The sequence below is a fragment of the Gopherus flavomarginatus genome, chromosome 6 (genome assembly GCF_025201925.1).
Source record: "Gopherus flavomarginatus isolate rGopFla2 chromosome 6, rGopFla2.mat.asm, whole genome shotgun sequence".
NCBI lineage: Eukaryota > Metazoa > Chordata > Testudines > Testudinidae > Gopherus > Gopherus flavomarginatus.
In genome coordinates, this window is record NC_066622.1 from 25240425 (window position 1) to 25257778 (window position 17354).

At 42.1% G+C, this 17354-nt stretch overlaps 1 protein-coding gene and 1 long non-coding RNA gene across 4 annotated transcripts in view; one reads left to right on the top strand and one right to left on the bottom strand.

Annotated features, from left to right (window-relative positions):
- Positions 1–602: 602 nt before the first annotated feature.
- On the bottom strand, positions 603–4706 carry LOC127053561 (uncharacterized). The gene is made up of 3 exons (XR_007775079.1): positions 4673–4706; positions 2058–2351; positions 603–1943 (listed from the first exon to the last, which is right to left on the bottom strand). It is a non-coding gene; the product is annotated as an uncharacterized LOC127053561 (long non-coding RNA).
- A 4021-nt stretch (positions 4707–8727) lies between these two features.
- DENND6A (DENN domain containing 6A) overlaps positions 8728–17354 on the top strand; it is a 53920-nt gene continuing 45293 nt past the window's right edge. For 2 of the 3 annotated variants that reach the window (XM_050958462.1, XM_050958463.1), the window contains exons 1-3: positions 8728–8927; positions 15056–15094; positions 15198–15240. In XM_050958462.1, the coding sequence (XP_050814419.1) occupies positions 8745–8927; positions 15056–15094; positions 15198–15240 (265 nt within the window). In that variant the 5' untranslated portion in view covers positions 8728–8744. Of the gene's footprint in view, positions 8928–12073; positions 12212–15055; positions 15095–15197; positions 15241–17354 lie in introns of all 3 variants that reach the window. The other variant, XM_050958465.1, reaches the window with a different exon arrangement.

The window sequence follows — 17354 nt, forward strand, 5'->3', positions numbered from 1 at the left end:
AATCTTTGTTTGGTTGCAGTGACAGAGAAATATTTACTAATGGGTTATTTGCTCTTTTAATGGTTAGTGTTGACTGATAAAGGGTCAGATTGTACTTGGCATTTATGCGGATAAGTATGTGTTGGGGAAATAAAGAAGCCTGTCACAAATACAGTACATCAAAGAATTGGTCTACACTTAAAAGTTTCACCAGTACAGTTATTGGTTAGGAATGTAATTTTTACCAACATAATTATGTCAGTAAAAGCTCTAGTGTCTGTGGATGCAATATACCTGTATAATAATGCCTTATACTGGTATGACTTATTCCATTTCCTGACACTCAGCAAGTTATACTGGTATATCTGCATCCACACTAGAGGACTTTTCCCATTTTAAGTATATTGGCATAGTTAAATCATCAAAACTTAGGTCCTTAGGGCATGTCTATATACCTTTGTTGTATCAATTTAATTATATCAGTTTATAAATTATAATTATAGCTATTTACTGAAACAATCTATACTAGTATAAACATCTTTATATTGATATAATGCATCCACACTGTTGCAGGCACAGGGGGTGCCCGAGGCAAGCAACAGTGGTTCGTGCCTGGAGTGCTTAGCACCAATGAACACACACCAGGGTGGAGAAGCAAGCAAAGTTTATTTGAGATCTCAAAGCGGTGCTGGGAGACTTGACATGCCTCAGATCCAGCACCCCTACACAAGCGGCTTTTCCCTTTTTATAAGTTTTTTTTCTCTTTCTTCTTTCTCTCCCCCCTCCCCCCGTAGCAATTACGTAAGCGCAGGTGCATTAAGTAATCTTGGCCGCGGCAGCTCGTTAGTAAGTTTTCCTTCTGCAAGTTATCTTGTCCTTCTGCTAAAGGTGCACAGGCCTCATTATTTCTGTTTTAGACCAGTTAGTACTGTTGCAACTGATAACGGCTGTTACACCTGGCCTTTTAGGTCGATTAAAGTTCAAACATGGAGGGACTTTTGTCTGCTGAGGCCTAAAACCAGGAAGGCTTCATACCCTTGTGGCCTTCCACCCTCCCAAGTTACTTAGGGTTATGCTTAGTGACACCAACAACTCCCTCCTTTGAGAATACTCAACAAACTTTTGGCTGAGTGTTCTCACATTTAAAGGATAACATGTGATTTAGCTCTAGGGAGCTGAATTGCTTTACAGCAAGCAAGCAAGAGAAGAGTAACGATACACAACACCACACCAGTGTGCAGGAGGTGAACAATGCCTTCCCCTAGTTCTCCCAGGTTGAGTAACCAGCCCCAGAGGGAATCAGAAATAGTGGGTTTCCTTTCATTCATCCCCTATAAGGGCGCACACCCCACCCTGGGAAGCCACACTTCCACCCAGGAAGTGTCCACGTATGTCTCGATGATCACAGATCAGATGGTATTTAGGAAGCCACACTTCCACCCAGGAATTGTCCACGTATGTCTCGATGATCACAGATCAGATGGTATTTCTGATGTGTCTGTAAGGGCAGTGGGCCAAGTCTGGTACTCAAGATCACTCCAAATGGCCATCAGCTGGTCATTCAGGAAATCCCAAATTCCTAAACATACTAGATCCCACTGCAATGCCTTCCCAGCCTCAGTGTGATATTCAATACCATCTTTCCTTGGTGTAGTACTATAATACACCTGTTATTTAACTATTCTCAGGTACCTTCAAAAGGCATCGACATTAATAGCATAGGAGGGGGGTTACCTTATTAGTCACTCTCCAGGACACAGGGCGCAGCCTGTAGAATAAACCCCAAGCTCCAATCAATACCACATTCCCAAGCATGGGTCCCACAAATGTCCTCCAGCCAGTGTATAATTCTTCGTTTCTTCACCAGGGTCAGTTCTTAATGTCCTTTCTAGTCAGGAATTCCTGGACTTTGCCAATTTCTGAGTGTTCCTTCTTCTTTCCCGAAACAGTCATGGTTCAGCATCCTACAGGGCAGAGATTACTAGCACATCACCCTGTAATGGTTTTGATTCTTCTAGAAAAATTCAAAGGCATAGTAGATCTGTCAGTGGACAAGGGAGAGGTTACTAGCACTTCACCTTGTACTTTTTCCCTGCTGTCCAGAAGGCACAGTGGAGCTAGAAGGCGAAATAGGCTAATCATCAGTAGGAGAATTCTCCCGATGTGGAGGGGTCTTTTTGCAGTGAGAATCTTGAGTCCAAGCAGCCAGTCTTTGACACTTCACAGTGGTGTTGGTAGGTAGCAGGACTTAATAAGGGCCTTTCCAGGGTGTAGCCAGAGCAGTCTTTCATTGGTGGACCTTTACATCAATCCCATCTCCTGGTTCCAAGGAGTGGCAGGGCTGCTAGGGTCTTTGGGTAGCGTTTCTTTACCTGTGAGAAAAGAAACTTAACACATTTCATTAGTGCCTGGCAATGTTTTGCAAATCTCATAGCTGCGTGGGCAAATTCAAGCCCTCCTTTTCCTGGTTGTTAGCCAAGTCTTAACTGTGAGCAGTGTCCTTGAATGGAGTCAGTGTCTTATCTATAGCCTGAGCTTGCTATTTTATTTTATTTTTTTCAGTTAATTCATTCTGTTCTTTGTCCTTCTTCCCTTCTTGGCTTCTTTTAATGTGCAAAGGAAACTTCCACTTTTTACTTATATACCTTTTTCCCAACAATGAAGACATAAACATTGTCATTATACAGTACATTAGACTTATTATTTAATATATGCCACACACACCTTTTTACTAAAATAACCTTATTACAGAGCTTTGGAGCAACAAGCTAGAACAAGCACACCTACTTTGAGGAGTTCACTCAATACAACCTCTAGTCCAATAGCCTTCCACCATCCCCAGCCCTCTGGCTAGAAATCTGAGGTAGCCAGAAAGATCCCATGTACAATATGGGGAGTGGGTTAACTTTTCACATCTTTGCTTTCAAAGACTGTTGGTATGCAAATTTTAACAACAATTTTTGCAATTAACAACTTGGCCAATGAAGTTTCTTTTCCTTACTTAAGGAAATGCATTAGACTTTAGTATATCACATTCTCCTGATTTATCCAAACACTTTGTATTCCAAGTTGAACAAGACAAGTATCTGCATTTTAATTTAATCTTTTTGTTTAATTTTAAAATAGACAATTCTATGAAAATATTAAACACAACAATTCCAGCCACAAGACAAACACCACAAGACAGAACATAGAACACAAAACATGATTCCTATTGTGCCAGTAAATGCATGGTACGTTGAATGCTGTTCAGCTGGCCTCAAGTTTCCTCTGGTTATCTGAAAGACAAAAAAACAGAGGTCTACCCACCCTTTCTGGGCAGACAATCATCGCTTGAAATATACAAATACCCTTGTTGACTTCAGGCAAAACAGAGGAATTACCCCATATTTTCTTGTATTTGTTTCATAGGCAGTCCAGGTTTTCAATTACATAACACTGTATACATTCTTCAGCTAATTCAACTAAATTGTTCATAGCCAAACCAAATGATTGCAATCCAATAATTTCTTTGCCTGAATTTATTTACAAACATTTCACAGACACCAAGAACTTTCTTCTTTAGCATTTCTACAAAGTTCAACTGCTGTTCCCTCCAGCAACTACAGAGTTAACTTTTCACTCTCCCTTAAATCACTTGCTTGTCTCCCAACAGCCACTTTTATCAACTTAACTCACCATTCCAAGTACGTCCTGGGTATTTGAAATCGCCATGCTTACGCTTACTGACTCCTTCCTTCCACTACACCCTTAAAGTTTTCCAATCTGTTTTCCAATCTCTCTGTCTGTTGCCTGCCCGCCTGGGCCCGATTCTGCTTTTCTTGCTGAACCGTCCCTTCCATGGGCACCAACTTGTTCCACTACCAATTTAGCTAGGAGGGTGAGCTTCTCAACTAGCCCCCACCCCTCCTGGTCTCTTCCCTTAAACATTCTTACTCACAAGACTGCCCGAGTCCTCCCTCGTGAGGCTTGTCACCTGGACAAAAACACACGGCTCACTGGGCAAAGGACATTTACTTAACATATAATCCAAACCCCTTTAGAGGGTTTACCCAAAGACCCATCCATCTGTCTGCTGACACTTAAACAGAAGAGAGAATTACACAGAGCAGAGGAACTTACAGTCTAAGCCAGGCTTTCCCACTTCTATACACTGACCGCTACAGGGGACGGGACAGAAGGATCTCAATTCGACCTCAGAGCTTCCTCGCACGCATGGCTTCCACTCTGAGGAATTACGAACAAGAGGTTCAGTTCCGCCCACACTCCTAACGCCCAAATGAACAGAGCAGAAAAACAACAGTAACCAGTTAAACAGAAAAGAACCAGAACCAGATAGCGTTTTCTTATCCTATTAGGACTCACTTTTACTCATGCAGTTCTCAGCATATAACACCAACAGTACCAAGCAAAGCAAACATAAAATAACAAGGGTAAAACAAATAGATGGTGTAAATTCTGCAGGGCTCCCCCCTTCTTAATTGCTCACCAAACTGTGACAAATTTCTGTTACCAATCTATCCCTTGTGTCAGGTGATCGGGCTGACACTACAGGATCATTGGGGGAAGATAAAGAAAACACCATATGACTGAATTTTTAAAGCTCCAATAATAAAACAACAACGGAGAGTGTTGGGAATGCTCCCTCATCACTCAGGAAAATATTAATGCCCGAAGCCCCTTTCATACTCACACACGTATGTCCAGACTGGCCACTTCTCTGTATAATGTTCAGAGAAGAGGGAGAGGTGGACGGGAGATTATCCTGTATACAGCTTGTCGAGAATTTCCAACATGCTTCCGCTCTTGGGAGGGCTGTTCTTTTACACCCTGGAATCTCCTGCAGTGTCTCTTTCAGAGATTCCAGTCCAGGTCGGCTGCCTGTGGCTTCTTTGGTGTCACCAAGCCACACCAGCTCCGGGGTCACAAAGGCACACTGTTGGATCTTACTGGACAGTTAAGCTTTGCAAATGTAATCTCAGTTCTGTAACTTGTATTGCCTTTGGTTCGCCTCTATCTATATTTTTTCCTTCACAGCCAGCTGGGGCCGAAAGCAGTTTTTCTTTGTACTTAGCATAGTCTGCGTTGATTCTTGACCTTGAACGCAGAGCAACGCCCCCCCTTCCATCCCTGGGCCAAGATGATTTTTAAATTAACCCGTTCCTTTCCTCAACAGACAAATTTGCTCACACTGTGTCAGGGCTTTTTGGTGATTAAACGCTCCTCTTAGATGTATGATCTTATCTAGATTGAAGTACCTTCTAGTGGGCATTGTTTAGATGGATTTTCATGCGTGTAAATATTCCAGTTCTCTAAATACCTGCAGGTTGTTGAACCATAATGTACGTACATGTAATATGCTGGGGTACCCTTAGGGGGTGAGATGGAATGTTTAGACTCCCCCCCTCCCGCCATTTTCCACTTACACACACAGGGAGGGTGCCCTGTCCACGCTAGCGGCTCATAAACTAAGGATTTTTCCCTACAAGGTACTCACACAGGAGAGGCTAACGAAGATGGCCACGACCCTCCAACACTTCCCTTCAGCAAAGAGCGTCAGCTAGTCTCTGGGAGACGGCGCCGCTTACTCTGATTGCATCCAGTGAGATGATCAGACTGTCAGTAGCCCACACGGAAAGGAAAGGGGAAGGGAAGATGGGTACACACACTCCTAGACCCAGGCAGCTTCCTCACCGGACGATGCCAGGCCGAGTCAGCCCACCATGGGTCGGACCTCCTAAAGATCCACTAGTTACCGGGCTTGCGTTAGAGTAGTCCTGGTCACGAGCTTTTGCGTCACAGGGTACTCTGGGCGTCTTCCGGTCACTCACACTGGCCCCCAGTACCATTCTGCATCTGATCTTGCTTTTTAGCAACAACAGGGAGAGAGTGCACTAGGACATAGGGTCTCCCCTTTCTAAACAGGTCCCTCCTTTGTCCCTGCACTATCCCTAACCTGCTTTTGAATCCTTGCATTCCGCCAGACAGGGGGAAGAACAGGAGCTACGGTGGGGGATTTTTACAAGAGCTCTCCATACAAACAGCTTCAGAAGCTACCCGTTCACTGACAAAACAGGAGTAATTGGAGGATCGTGTTATAATTAAGTGATCCTTCCGGTGGCCACCTTTCTGGTCCTCTAGTTGATATTGAGGCCAGTCTACTATACAGAACTTTTTAGTTTGCTTTTAGTTAGTGGATCTGATCCAAACACTTCCCAATTCGCTAGAATGCATTCTAAGGGTGTACACCATGCCCTGCCTGTACTCTGTCCCTGCCCCATATCCTAGGGTGACACTGGGCGTCCCCAGGTCTTAACAGGCAAAAATCCAGACCACTGGACTGTTCCTACCTTATCCAAGGGACCGGTTCCTCACCGTCACCCTCAACTGCTTCTCCACTACTCGAATGCATTGCTCCGTTGTGCCCTCTGGGGTCGGTCGAACTGCGTCTCCGCCGAGGCCCCCGGTGAAGTCACCGGTGCACACTGGGCGTCGGTCGTCGCCGCGATCCGCCAGCCACCGAGAGGGGTCCAGGCAAGGCTGATTTTAGCCTCGAGGCCCACCCAGGGATGCCAAAACTGTTGCAGGCACAGAGGGTGCCCGAGGCAAGCAACAGTGGTTCGTGCCTGGAGTGCTTAGCGCCAATGAACACACACCAGGGTGGAGAAGCAAGCAACGTTTATTTGAGATCTCAAAGCGGTGCTGGGAGACTTGACATGTCTCAGATCCAGCACCCCTACACAAGCGGCTTTTCCCTTTTTATAAGTTTTTTTTTCTCTTTCCTCTTTCTCCCCCCCCCCGTAGCAATTACATAAGCGCAGGTGCATTAAGTAATCTTGGCCGCGGCAGCTCGTTAGTAAGTTTTCCTTCTGCAAGTTATCTTGTCCTTCTGCTAAAGGTGTACAGGCCTCATTATTTCTGCTTTAGACCAGTTAGAACTGTTGCAACTGATAACGGCTGTTACACCTGGCCTTTTAGGTCGATTAAAGTTCAAACATGGAGGGACTCTTGTCTGCTGAGGCCTAAAACCAGGAAAGCTCCATACCCTTGTGGCCTTCCACCCTCTCAAGTTACTTAGGGTTATGCTTAGTGACACCAACAACACTACAGATTGCGTTATATTTAATTATGTTATAACTAATTATATTTGTTTCCAAACAGTAATATAAAGCCAGCATGACTGGTCTGAAAATCCTGTTAGCAATGAGGAAGAAGTGTTTGGCATTACTCTGCTGAGGAGAGTGGACTTTCATTCCTTCATGCCTCACTGAAATTGAGGCTTAAGGGCACATGGCCTGCCAGAATGGGACAAGAGAGTAGCTGCCACTGAGAAATAACCAGTGTAGGTTTGAATCCTAAAGTTGTATAGATCTGAGGAAGTCCCATCCCATCTGCTGTACAGGACAACTAAGCAAAATGATAAAAACAGGGCATCTATTATGTGTGAAATGTTTGTAATGATATGTACAAGGGTAGTTAGAGGAAACTATTGTTGTATTTAGAAAAAATATTAATTCTTGAAAAAATAAAGTAGCATTTAAAAATATTAATATGTTTGTTGCTTTTTTTTCATTTCTTTAAAGACACACTGTCAACCTGTTAAGGCCTCACACTTTCCTTTCCTTAATGGAAAGTAAAACCCACATAGTGCACCTGGAAAAGGATTTTTTATTAATATCCCCATTCACAAACCTTTGTTAGCCTGGAATTATGGTTGAAAAAAAATCTATCAGTTCAGGGAAGAAACATAAAACCCTGAGAAAACATAAAGTTTCTCAGAAAATAAATATTAGCTTGAAAATACAAAAGACCCTCTAGTTGCTTTTGTGGCATTGATATGACCCAATAAATACATCCTAAAGCAAAAAACTGCTAGCATGGGGGTGTTTAGAACATACAAAGCTCAAAATATATGCAGAAATGGCTTTTAATTAGTTCCCCATTTTATCAGATCGGGAATGGAGCACAGAGTAATCTAATGTGTAATCTGTGTAAACTGCCTGTGTAATCGAGAGCAAGAACCAGGAGTAGGACCCAGATCTTTTAAATCTGTCTAGTGGTTTAAGCATGAACAACAGTATCTCTCAAATAATCAAGGCCCTGCCATTTTAGGACTCTCAAGCATTGGTGCACCTCTCCGGTCCTTCTGTTCTCTCTCTGTGACACAGGAGCTGAGTCCTCCTGAGGGCAGTAATAGTTGGTCTAACTCTGGTTGTTTGGGCCTGGTGCAGAGGAGAAGGGGTGGTGTCTAGTGTCCTGATGAACAGGGATCTGGTAATCTCTTCTGGCCTTAAACTCTGTGACATGGCATGAGCCCTGTCAGTGAACAAGCAAGACGGGGAAGAGGCCACAGCATGGGCCACGGCAGCCAACAAGACGGAGGAACTAGCACCACAACCCTTGTGAAGCTGGGAGTCGGGTACCATTAAAGGGCCGAAGGTGGGATCACGGCTGTTAAAGAGGGACCGGCAGGTGTCCCCTCCTCTGAGGCCACAGCGGGCAGCGCGACAGTGGACAAAGTTCAGGGCCTGACCCAGTGGCTGGACCTTCTCCCCTCATACAATGGAGCGAGCTTTGGAAACTCTCCCGCTCCGGCGGGCGGCTTCTTTCCCTTTCACCTCATCGTCCGCTTGGGGACGCTTTAGACTCTCCCGCTCAGTCCCGTCCCCGAAGAAGACGGAGCGCGCAGCGTGTCACGTGATTCTCTCTCTCCCCTGCCGCCCGCTCCCCGTTTGTTTGCGGGTCGGAGCCGGGTCGGCCGCGCCATGTCCGCGCGGGAGCAGAGCCAGAGCGACGCATTCAGCGCGGCCTCGCGGAGCCCTTTTGAGGCGGAGGCGGAGGCGGCGCCGGGCCGGTGCCTGTCGCTGCTGCCCTGGGACCGTTTCTCGGCCTGGCTGCACTGCGTGTGCGTGGTGGGTTTCGACTTGGAGCTGGGCCAGGCCGTGGAGGTGAGCGACAGGGGCGGGAAGGCCCCCTCTTTCCCCAGTCGGTGGAGCTGCCTGTGCGCCCCTCTCTGCGGGGTCGGGGTTGCGGTTGCGGTATCCCGCCCTGGCTCCTCTGCCGCAGGGAGACTCTGCCGCGCGAACCCCAGGCTCGCCCGGCCCTTGGCATTGAGAAGGGAGCCTGAGGCTCTCACTTTGCACGAAGGCGCCTCACCTGCCAGCCTCCGCCCTGCGTGACCCTGCAGGTCATTGTCACTGGTGGGGGGCGTTTGGGCCCGTGCTTTGAGGTGTTTTTTGTTTGGGCTTTTGACAGCACTTTGTGTAGAGTCAGTTTCACTATCGCTGTCCCGGAGCCGGGCACTTCCCCTATTGTTTGTGTCACACAGCAACAGAGGAAATTTGAAAAAAAGGAGAGAGAGAGAGAGATTTGATTGCATGAAATCAGAATACTTGACTCAGAGGTAAGGATTATATATTGAACTACTTTAGACTCATGGTCTTAAAACAACTAGATTTTAAATTGACTGGGTTCCTCTACTTTGAAAATAAAAAGCAGGCAAACGCCAAGAAAAGTAATAGAATTAATTAACTTCAAATAATTGTTTAGCCTACACCCATCACCCCTCGGTGTTTTTCACGTTTCTCTAATAGTATCATTTTCATAGTATCTAGGTATTAAATAAAGGTTTAAAAGATGTATTGTAGCAGTCTGAGTGTAGACCATCTTCTCAGTCTTCTCCAGATTATTAGTACGTATATACGCTTAAATTTCTGAAACCCAGACATTGCAGTTCTTAACAAAGTTGAAACAGACTTAATAGTATTTCTTTGGTATAGCCAAGAGAAATGTAAATAGAATAAATAGCGATAAGTAAATTGAAGTGAAAAATTTGATTCGGTTAATGTTATAATGTATTACTAACAACAAAGATAAATTAATTTGTTTGCAATATGACTTAAGTAAACACTGTCCATTTAGTTTTTCTTGGTAGTGAAGAGAGCTCACAGTGGCCCATATTCAGCAAATGCTTATGCACATGCTTAGCTTTTGCTACACAAGCAATCCCATACATTTCTGTGGGAATCTGTTTTTAAAATTAAGTATATGCAGGCTTAGGGTATAAGACTTTTGTATCTGTTAAACTGTCTTTAATCAGCAACAAGATTTTCACCTTGAATAACAAAGTACAGGTAACTTTCTCAACCCTATGAGATACCAAAAGGTATGAAAGTTACAAAGTGAACATTTTTTTTTCTCTAAACTGGAACTAATGAACCACACACCTGGTCTTCTTTCTTGAAACCCTTTCAAAGGGAAGAGGGAGCAATACAGTACCTTGCGTACATAGAAAACTTCAAGTCTGCAAAGTACTCAGGCTGTCTTTTTTATTTATTTATTATATAAATATAAAATATTCTTTTCAAATAGCCCTTAAAATTTGGTTGTGTCCAATGCCCACTATTTTCAAATCACTTTGCATTGTCTTTATTTATGAATTGTGGCTTAGGCTCTCACCATTAAATAGGGTTTTATTAGCGCTGGTTTGCTGAAACTCTGGTATTCATGGTTAAGGTATTTGCATGCCATTATAGCAAATTAGATTCTATCCCTGCCTTTGCCACACTTCCTATGTGATATAAGGCAAGTCATGTAAACCAAAACTTTCCACAATGGTCTGTAGTGGTCACAGACCCTTTTGCCCCTGTCATCTCCGGCCTCTCCCCTCCACTGCTGCTATTCCCCGGTCCTCAGCCCCTTTCTGTGCTTCTGCCTGTGTCCCCTGTTCTTGTCTTTGTCTCCCTCCCCACCCCCCAGTTCTTTGGGTATCCCTGTCTCCTATTTTTACCCTATCCTCCCCTCGGTTCTGTTCCTCTCTGATCCTGCCCCTTTCTCCCCTCATTGCATTCTTCTCCCCCCATTTCTCACCCCTCTGCCTTCAAATCAGGCAGTTTTCTCCTCCTCCTCCTTGTTGCCTGGGCACCAACAATGGGCACATTGGGAGCATCTGTGCCCAGTTCTGGTACTTGGCACTGCACCAGTCACCAGAAGGGTCAAATGCAGGGAAAGTGTTGCCTTCATTCCTGGAGTCTTGGAATGGAGCATGCTTAGTTCCTCTGTTGCACAGTTTGGCAGCCTTTCAGAAGTGGCTTGCCGAGTCTTCATTTATTCGTTCTGATTTCAGATTTGCGTGCCAGTAATACATGTTTACATTTTTAGAAGGTCTCTTTCTGTAAGTCTATAATATATAACTAAACTATTGTTATATGTAAAGTAAATAAGGTTTTAAAAATACTTAAGAAGCTTCATTTAAAATTAAATTAAAATGCAGAGTCCCCTGGATCTGTGGCCAGGACCCAGGCAGTGTGAGTGCCACTGAAAATCGGCTCACGTGCTGCAGGTTGCCTACCCTTGCTCTGTTGAGATAGTGCATGCACAGTCCAGTTAACATTGGTTAGGTGTGAAGTACTGGAGCATACTCAGTACTGATGGAATCTTCAGAGAATTAAGCTGCCTAATTCCAGCAATTCTCTACTGAGCATATGCAGATAGAGATTTCTTTCAGAGGATTATAATGTGGACAAATTTTGGCTAACTTTCATGGTGGCCCCAAAAGGCACATCCTTGACAGCTTGGTGACCCCCCACCTCCTGACAAACTTCAAGTATTTCTTCTAAAGCATGGAGTAACTTTCTTCTAAAGTTTCTCAACATAATAGTGGTAAAAAAAATTAATATGAGGAAAACAACATATATTCCCCATGTCTCATTCTGAGAAATATCTGAATTGTTTTAGCTGAACGCTGCCCCTCCCTTTTCCCCTTCCCCTCTGGCCCCGCCCCCCCTAAAAAAACACACAACAAAAAAAACAACCAGTTTGAGGTAGGCACCAAGCATGGAGAATTTCCAACCAACCAGTTTGGTAAAGGTATGGGCAACTGGCCCCCCACCTCCTTCCAACAAAACCCCCCCCCCCCCCAAACAATCTTATAACAGAAAGTTTCAGGCAGCCTTAATTAGAGATGTTGCTACCTGTGCTGCCTATAATCAGATGTAAACTGAGCTAAATAAGAATGTGTCTGTATTAAGTGTTGCACCAGTTTAATAAATTGATATTTTAAATAATAGTTTAAACTGGTGCATTTTCTATGTAGATAAGGCCTACATTTCTGTGCTGCTAACATCCATGCTACTTCTGTCTGTGATGTGCTCTATTTGAGATCTGAAAAGGATGAGGCCCATTTAATAATAGAAAGGGAAACCAATGAAAACCCAGGCTACTTCTGCTACAGGTAGGGTTGGTGACTTGGTATATGGCAGCTTTCCTTCTGAGTTTTTATTGAATCAGTGCTTCAGCATGTTATCGGGGATTGGTATGCTGCTGGAGATCTTGCACTTTTCATGAGAAATGAGGAGCTGTCTACCCATGATTAATAAAATTTGGCACTTTTTGCATTGGTATAATGAAATTCCTGTATCCTGGATATATTGTGGTGTTGGTAATTACATTAATCCTACTTATATTTCCCCTGCATTTTCAGTTGGAGACAGTATAAACTTCCTATTCTAAACTATTGGAGTGCTAAAATTTAATAAAAAAACAAACTGGATTTCAGTGGGGCATTAAGTTATTCTCTTCTGTGTGTGAAAGAGAAGATCGTGTGTGTGTGTGTGTGTGTGTGTGTGTGTGTGTGTGTCAGATTTTTAGTAACAGGACTTAAGTTGTTAAAGATGGAGGTTGTTACAGCAATTATATTAAGGTTGCTTTTTACTCCCATTATATAGCCACTGTTTCCAACTGACTTGAGCTCTTTGGAAAAGTTAACTGCTTGGGTTGAACTTTTTCATACTTAGTCTCTAGAGCGTTCTGTTGAAATATTTGGAAAAAAATTTAGCAAAACAAGTTTATCTGTTTCTGAAAACAAACTTAGGGAAAAATGGATTGGTTTGCCAAAGTTAAGTTGTTTTGTAGTTTTATCTGAAACAGTACTGTTCCAAACCATGGGGTGCTAGGAATTTGAAATTTGGCAGGGGGCTGATCTTAAGGTTGGAGAGGTGTCTTCTGATGTCACTGAAAATCCATTAAGATTTTGTCACTTTACAAGCTTCAGAAATTTGCCATTTGTGTACATGCAGTAGAACTTGTTCAGCACTGGTCACTTTATTTATTGATGCATCCATCTGCGTTGTGCATCCTGCAAGCTCACTGAGCCTCCTGCATCATTCTGAAATGATCACACAGCCCAAAAACTCTGTAGGGATATGACAAAATGGTGGCAGCAGCTGTTGCTGTTCTCCATCATCAAAATATCCTTTGGCCTAGAGGAGGGTATGCTTGGTTGGGAGTCAGGAGATCAAGAATTCATGTCTTCACCGTTATCACTGACTAGTATTAATTATATGAAGTTTATAACCCTTATTATTAAGCCGAGTCTCATTCTGCCATCCTAGGATGGAGGCAAGCTTCCCTTGTGGAAAAATTAGTACATAATTATGTACTTAAAGACTGTAAAATTAAAGTTGCAGGATTGACCTTGATTCTGATGCTTCCAGATTTTTAAGAGCTAGTCTCATAGTTTCATAGAACTTAAGGCCAGAAGGAGCCATCCTATCATTTAGTCTGACCTCCAGTATATCACAAGTAATTAAATTTCACCCAGATACCCTAAAAGCAAAGGCTTTAGTTGGACCAAAAGCACTTCAGTCCTCAGGAGACTAAACTGTGTCCAATGGGCAGAGAATAGGAAAGACTAAGGTGCTAGCAATGTCTGAGGCCCCTACAGTAGCAAGAATTGATTAGGTGAGATACTGAGTTTATGTTCCCAGTAAATGAACCATGTGTCATGCTACAGAGGAAGGCAAAAAAAACATGAGATCCCTGCCAATCTGACCTGGGGAAGAACTCCTTCCTGACCCCATATTTGACTAGCTGTATGACCCGGAGCATGTGAGCGAGACTTGTTAGCCAGGCAAATATAAAGAGGATTCTTGGAACCACCTCAAAGTGCTGATTTATAATACTTCAGAGGAAGGTAAAACCCACCCCCAGAATACATACAGGAATGGCTGTACATGGGGGGAGGGGTTTCTTTCCTGACCGCTATAGGTGACTGACTGAAGCCTCGAAGAATGAAATGTGATTATAGTCATTATCTTAATGCAGGCCTATAAATGTAATGAGCATGATGAGGGCTGTGCAAGCAATTATGTTCTCTATATGATCCAGGAAGGAAAGGGAAGTCTTTGCAATCTTAACATTTTTTTAAAGCAGTTTTTGTATGTACATCTAATTACCTCAAGATAAATCTTCAGTGTACTGGTCTGTCTAAATATAAAATATTTTGACCTCTTGCTGCTGTAATATTTGACTCATCTCTGTAAATACAATTTGAGTTTTAAGTTAAAGGGTAAAATCTTGATCTCCATTAAAGTTATGGGAGTCTTTCCATTGACTTGAGTGGGGCCATGATTCCATCCCAAGTGTTTTAAACTTTGGAACATACCTGCCCTATTTATCCAGGTGGCTTTCAAAAAAACAATAGACAGGATGTCAAATTGGTGAAAGGACATATGAGGAGTATGCTGTGCGTTTATTTCAAAAGCTAAGTCTGTACTTTGTCTCTCTTCAGTTGCTTCATGCACACAATTTTGTTTATCACCTCAAGTGGCTGCAGTGGCAATTGTGTTAACTTTATCTAGTTAAGGGATGATGCAGCCTGGAGCAAACACTGATTCTCAACAAACATACTCTAACTAGTTACCATCCTTATTCAGTCAATTTCTACTTTTTTTTTTTTTCCAGATGTAGGGGAGAGACAGTAAGCTTACATTTTTTTGCACCAGTAAGGTTTTTACAGTGACTCGTTGAGAAGACATGTTATGATATAACTAGCAGCTGTGATAATGAAGACTGAGTAGGAAAGAGCACTGATTTGGAGGAGTGTGAAAGTCAAACTCTAGCAGATGGAAAAGGGATAGTGTTGTGAAATGTGATTTCACTGCCATATACTGAAACTAGAATAGACATGGACAAGTCAGTGAGTACTGCATCATAGCAACTATTTAAAAGATGAACTTATTACAGTCTAAAGTTATCCATTCTGTTGTCAAACAAAATAACTTCTTTTTTTTTGTAGGTAATATATCCTCAGCATTCAAAACTTACAGATAAAGAGGTGAGTAAGAGCTATTACATATACAGTACAGTACATAGTATGTAACTTTAAAATTGTGTGTTTCAGGAAATAAAACTGCTCCGTTGTTTTTTTTCCATTCCAGAAAACCAGTATTTGCTATTTGTCTTTTCCAGATTCCAATTCAGGTAAATGCTTCCTTTACTTTGTCATCTGAAATCGGTGTGTTTTCTATTTCCAGACCAAACTATACTAAGACAGAGTTACGTTTGACCGTACTTATCAGTAATTTAGGGTAAACCTGCATTACAAGGAATGTTGTGATTTATCCACCCCATCCCCACCCCCAAGCATTACAAACCCGGGAAATTCACAGTTTACCTTAATTTAAAATAGGGCTGTCAAGCGATTAAAAACATTAATCACATGATTAATCACGCTGTTAAACAACAATAGAATATAATTTAAATATTTTTGGATGTTTTCTACATTTTCAAATATTTTAATTTCAATTACAACACAGAACACAAAGTGTACAGTGCTCACTTTGTTAATTTTTGATTACAAGTATTTTCCCTGTGTAAAAACAAAAGAAATAGTATTTTTCAATTTACCTAATACAAGTACTCTAGTGCAGTCTCTTTATCATGAAAGCAGCAAAGAGTCCATGTAGACTAATACCCACTTCATCAGATGCATGTATTCACCCACGAAAGCTCATGCTCTAGTATGTCTGTTAGTCTATAAGGTGCCACAGGACTCTTTGCTGCCTTTACAGATCCAGACTAACACGGCTACCCCTCTGATACTTTATCATGAAAGTTGAACTTACAAATGTAGAATTATGTACAATGTAAAATTTTAGATCCTGCAAGTCCACTCAGTTCTACTTCTTGTTCAGCCAACTGCTCAGACAAACAAGTTTGTTTACATTTGCAGAAGATAATGCTGCCCACTTCTTGGTTACAATCTCACCTGAAAGTGAGAACAGACATTCTTATGGCACTTTTGTAGCTGGTGTCACAAGATATTTACGTGCCAGATGAGGTAAAGATTCATATGTCCCTTCATGCTTCAACCATCATTCCAAGGGACATGCGTCCATGCTGATGACAGGTTCTGCTTGATAACAGTTCAAAGCAATGTGGACTGACACATATTCATTTTCATTATCTGACTCAGGTGCTACCAGCAGAAGGTTGATTTTCTTTTTTGGTGGTTCGGGTTCTGTAACTTCCGGATCAGAATGTTGCTCTTTTAAGACTTCTGAAAGCATGCTCCATGCCTCGTCCCTCTCAGATTTTGGAAGACACTTCAGATTCTTAAACCTTGGGTCGAGTGCTGTAGCTGTCTTTAGAAATCTCACATTGGAACTTTCTTTGCATTTTGTCATATCTTCAGTGAACAACTTAAAATGAACAGCCTGTGTTCGGTCATCATCCGAGACTGCTAGAACATGAAATATGTGGCAGAATGCAGGTAAAATAGAACAGGCGACATAAAATTCTCCCCCAAGGAGTTCGGTCACAAATTTAACACATTATTTTTGTAATGAGCGTATCAACATGGAAGCATGTCCTCTGGAATGGTGGTCGAAGCATGAAGGGGCCTACAAATGTCTAGCATATCTGGCATGTAAATACCTTGTAGTGCCAGCTACAAAAGTGCCATGCAAATACCTGTTCTCCCTTTCTGGTGACATTGTAAATAAGACATGGGCAGCATTATCTCCTGTAAATGTAAACAAACTTGTTTGTCTTAGCAATTGTCTGAAGAAGAAGTAGGACTGAGTGGACTTTTGTAGGTTTTGAAGTTTTACATTGTTTTGTGTTTGAGTGAAGCTATGTAACAAAAAAAAAATCTACATTTGTAAGTTGCACTTTCATGATAGATTGCAGTACAATACTTGTATGAGGTGAATTGAAAATACTATTTCTTTTATCATTTTTTACAGTAGAAATATTTGTAATAAATAAGATACACTTTAATTTCAATTACAACACAAAATACTATATGAAATTGTAGAAAAAATCCAAAAATATTTAATAAATTTCAGTTGGTATTCTGTTGTTTAACAGTGCAATTAAAACTGTGATTAGTTTTTTAATCGCAATTAATTTTTTTAGTTAATTGCATAAGTTAACTGCGATTAATTGACAGCCCTAATTTAAAATATTAAAATCTAGTTATTTGTACTGCGCTAATCTGTAGGAATCCCAGTTTATTATGTATAAGTGAAATATTAGGAATGTTAGCTTGTCAAAAGTATGCTTTTCTTTCCACCTGATGGTCTCAAAGCATT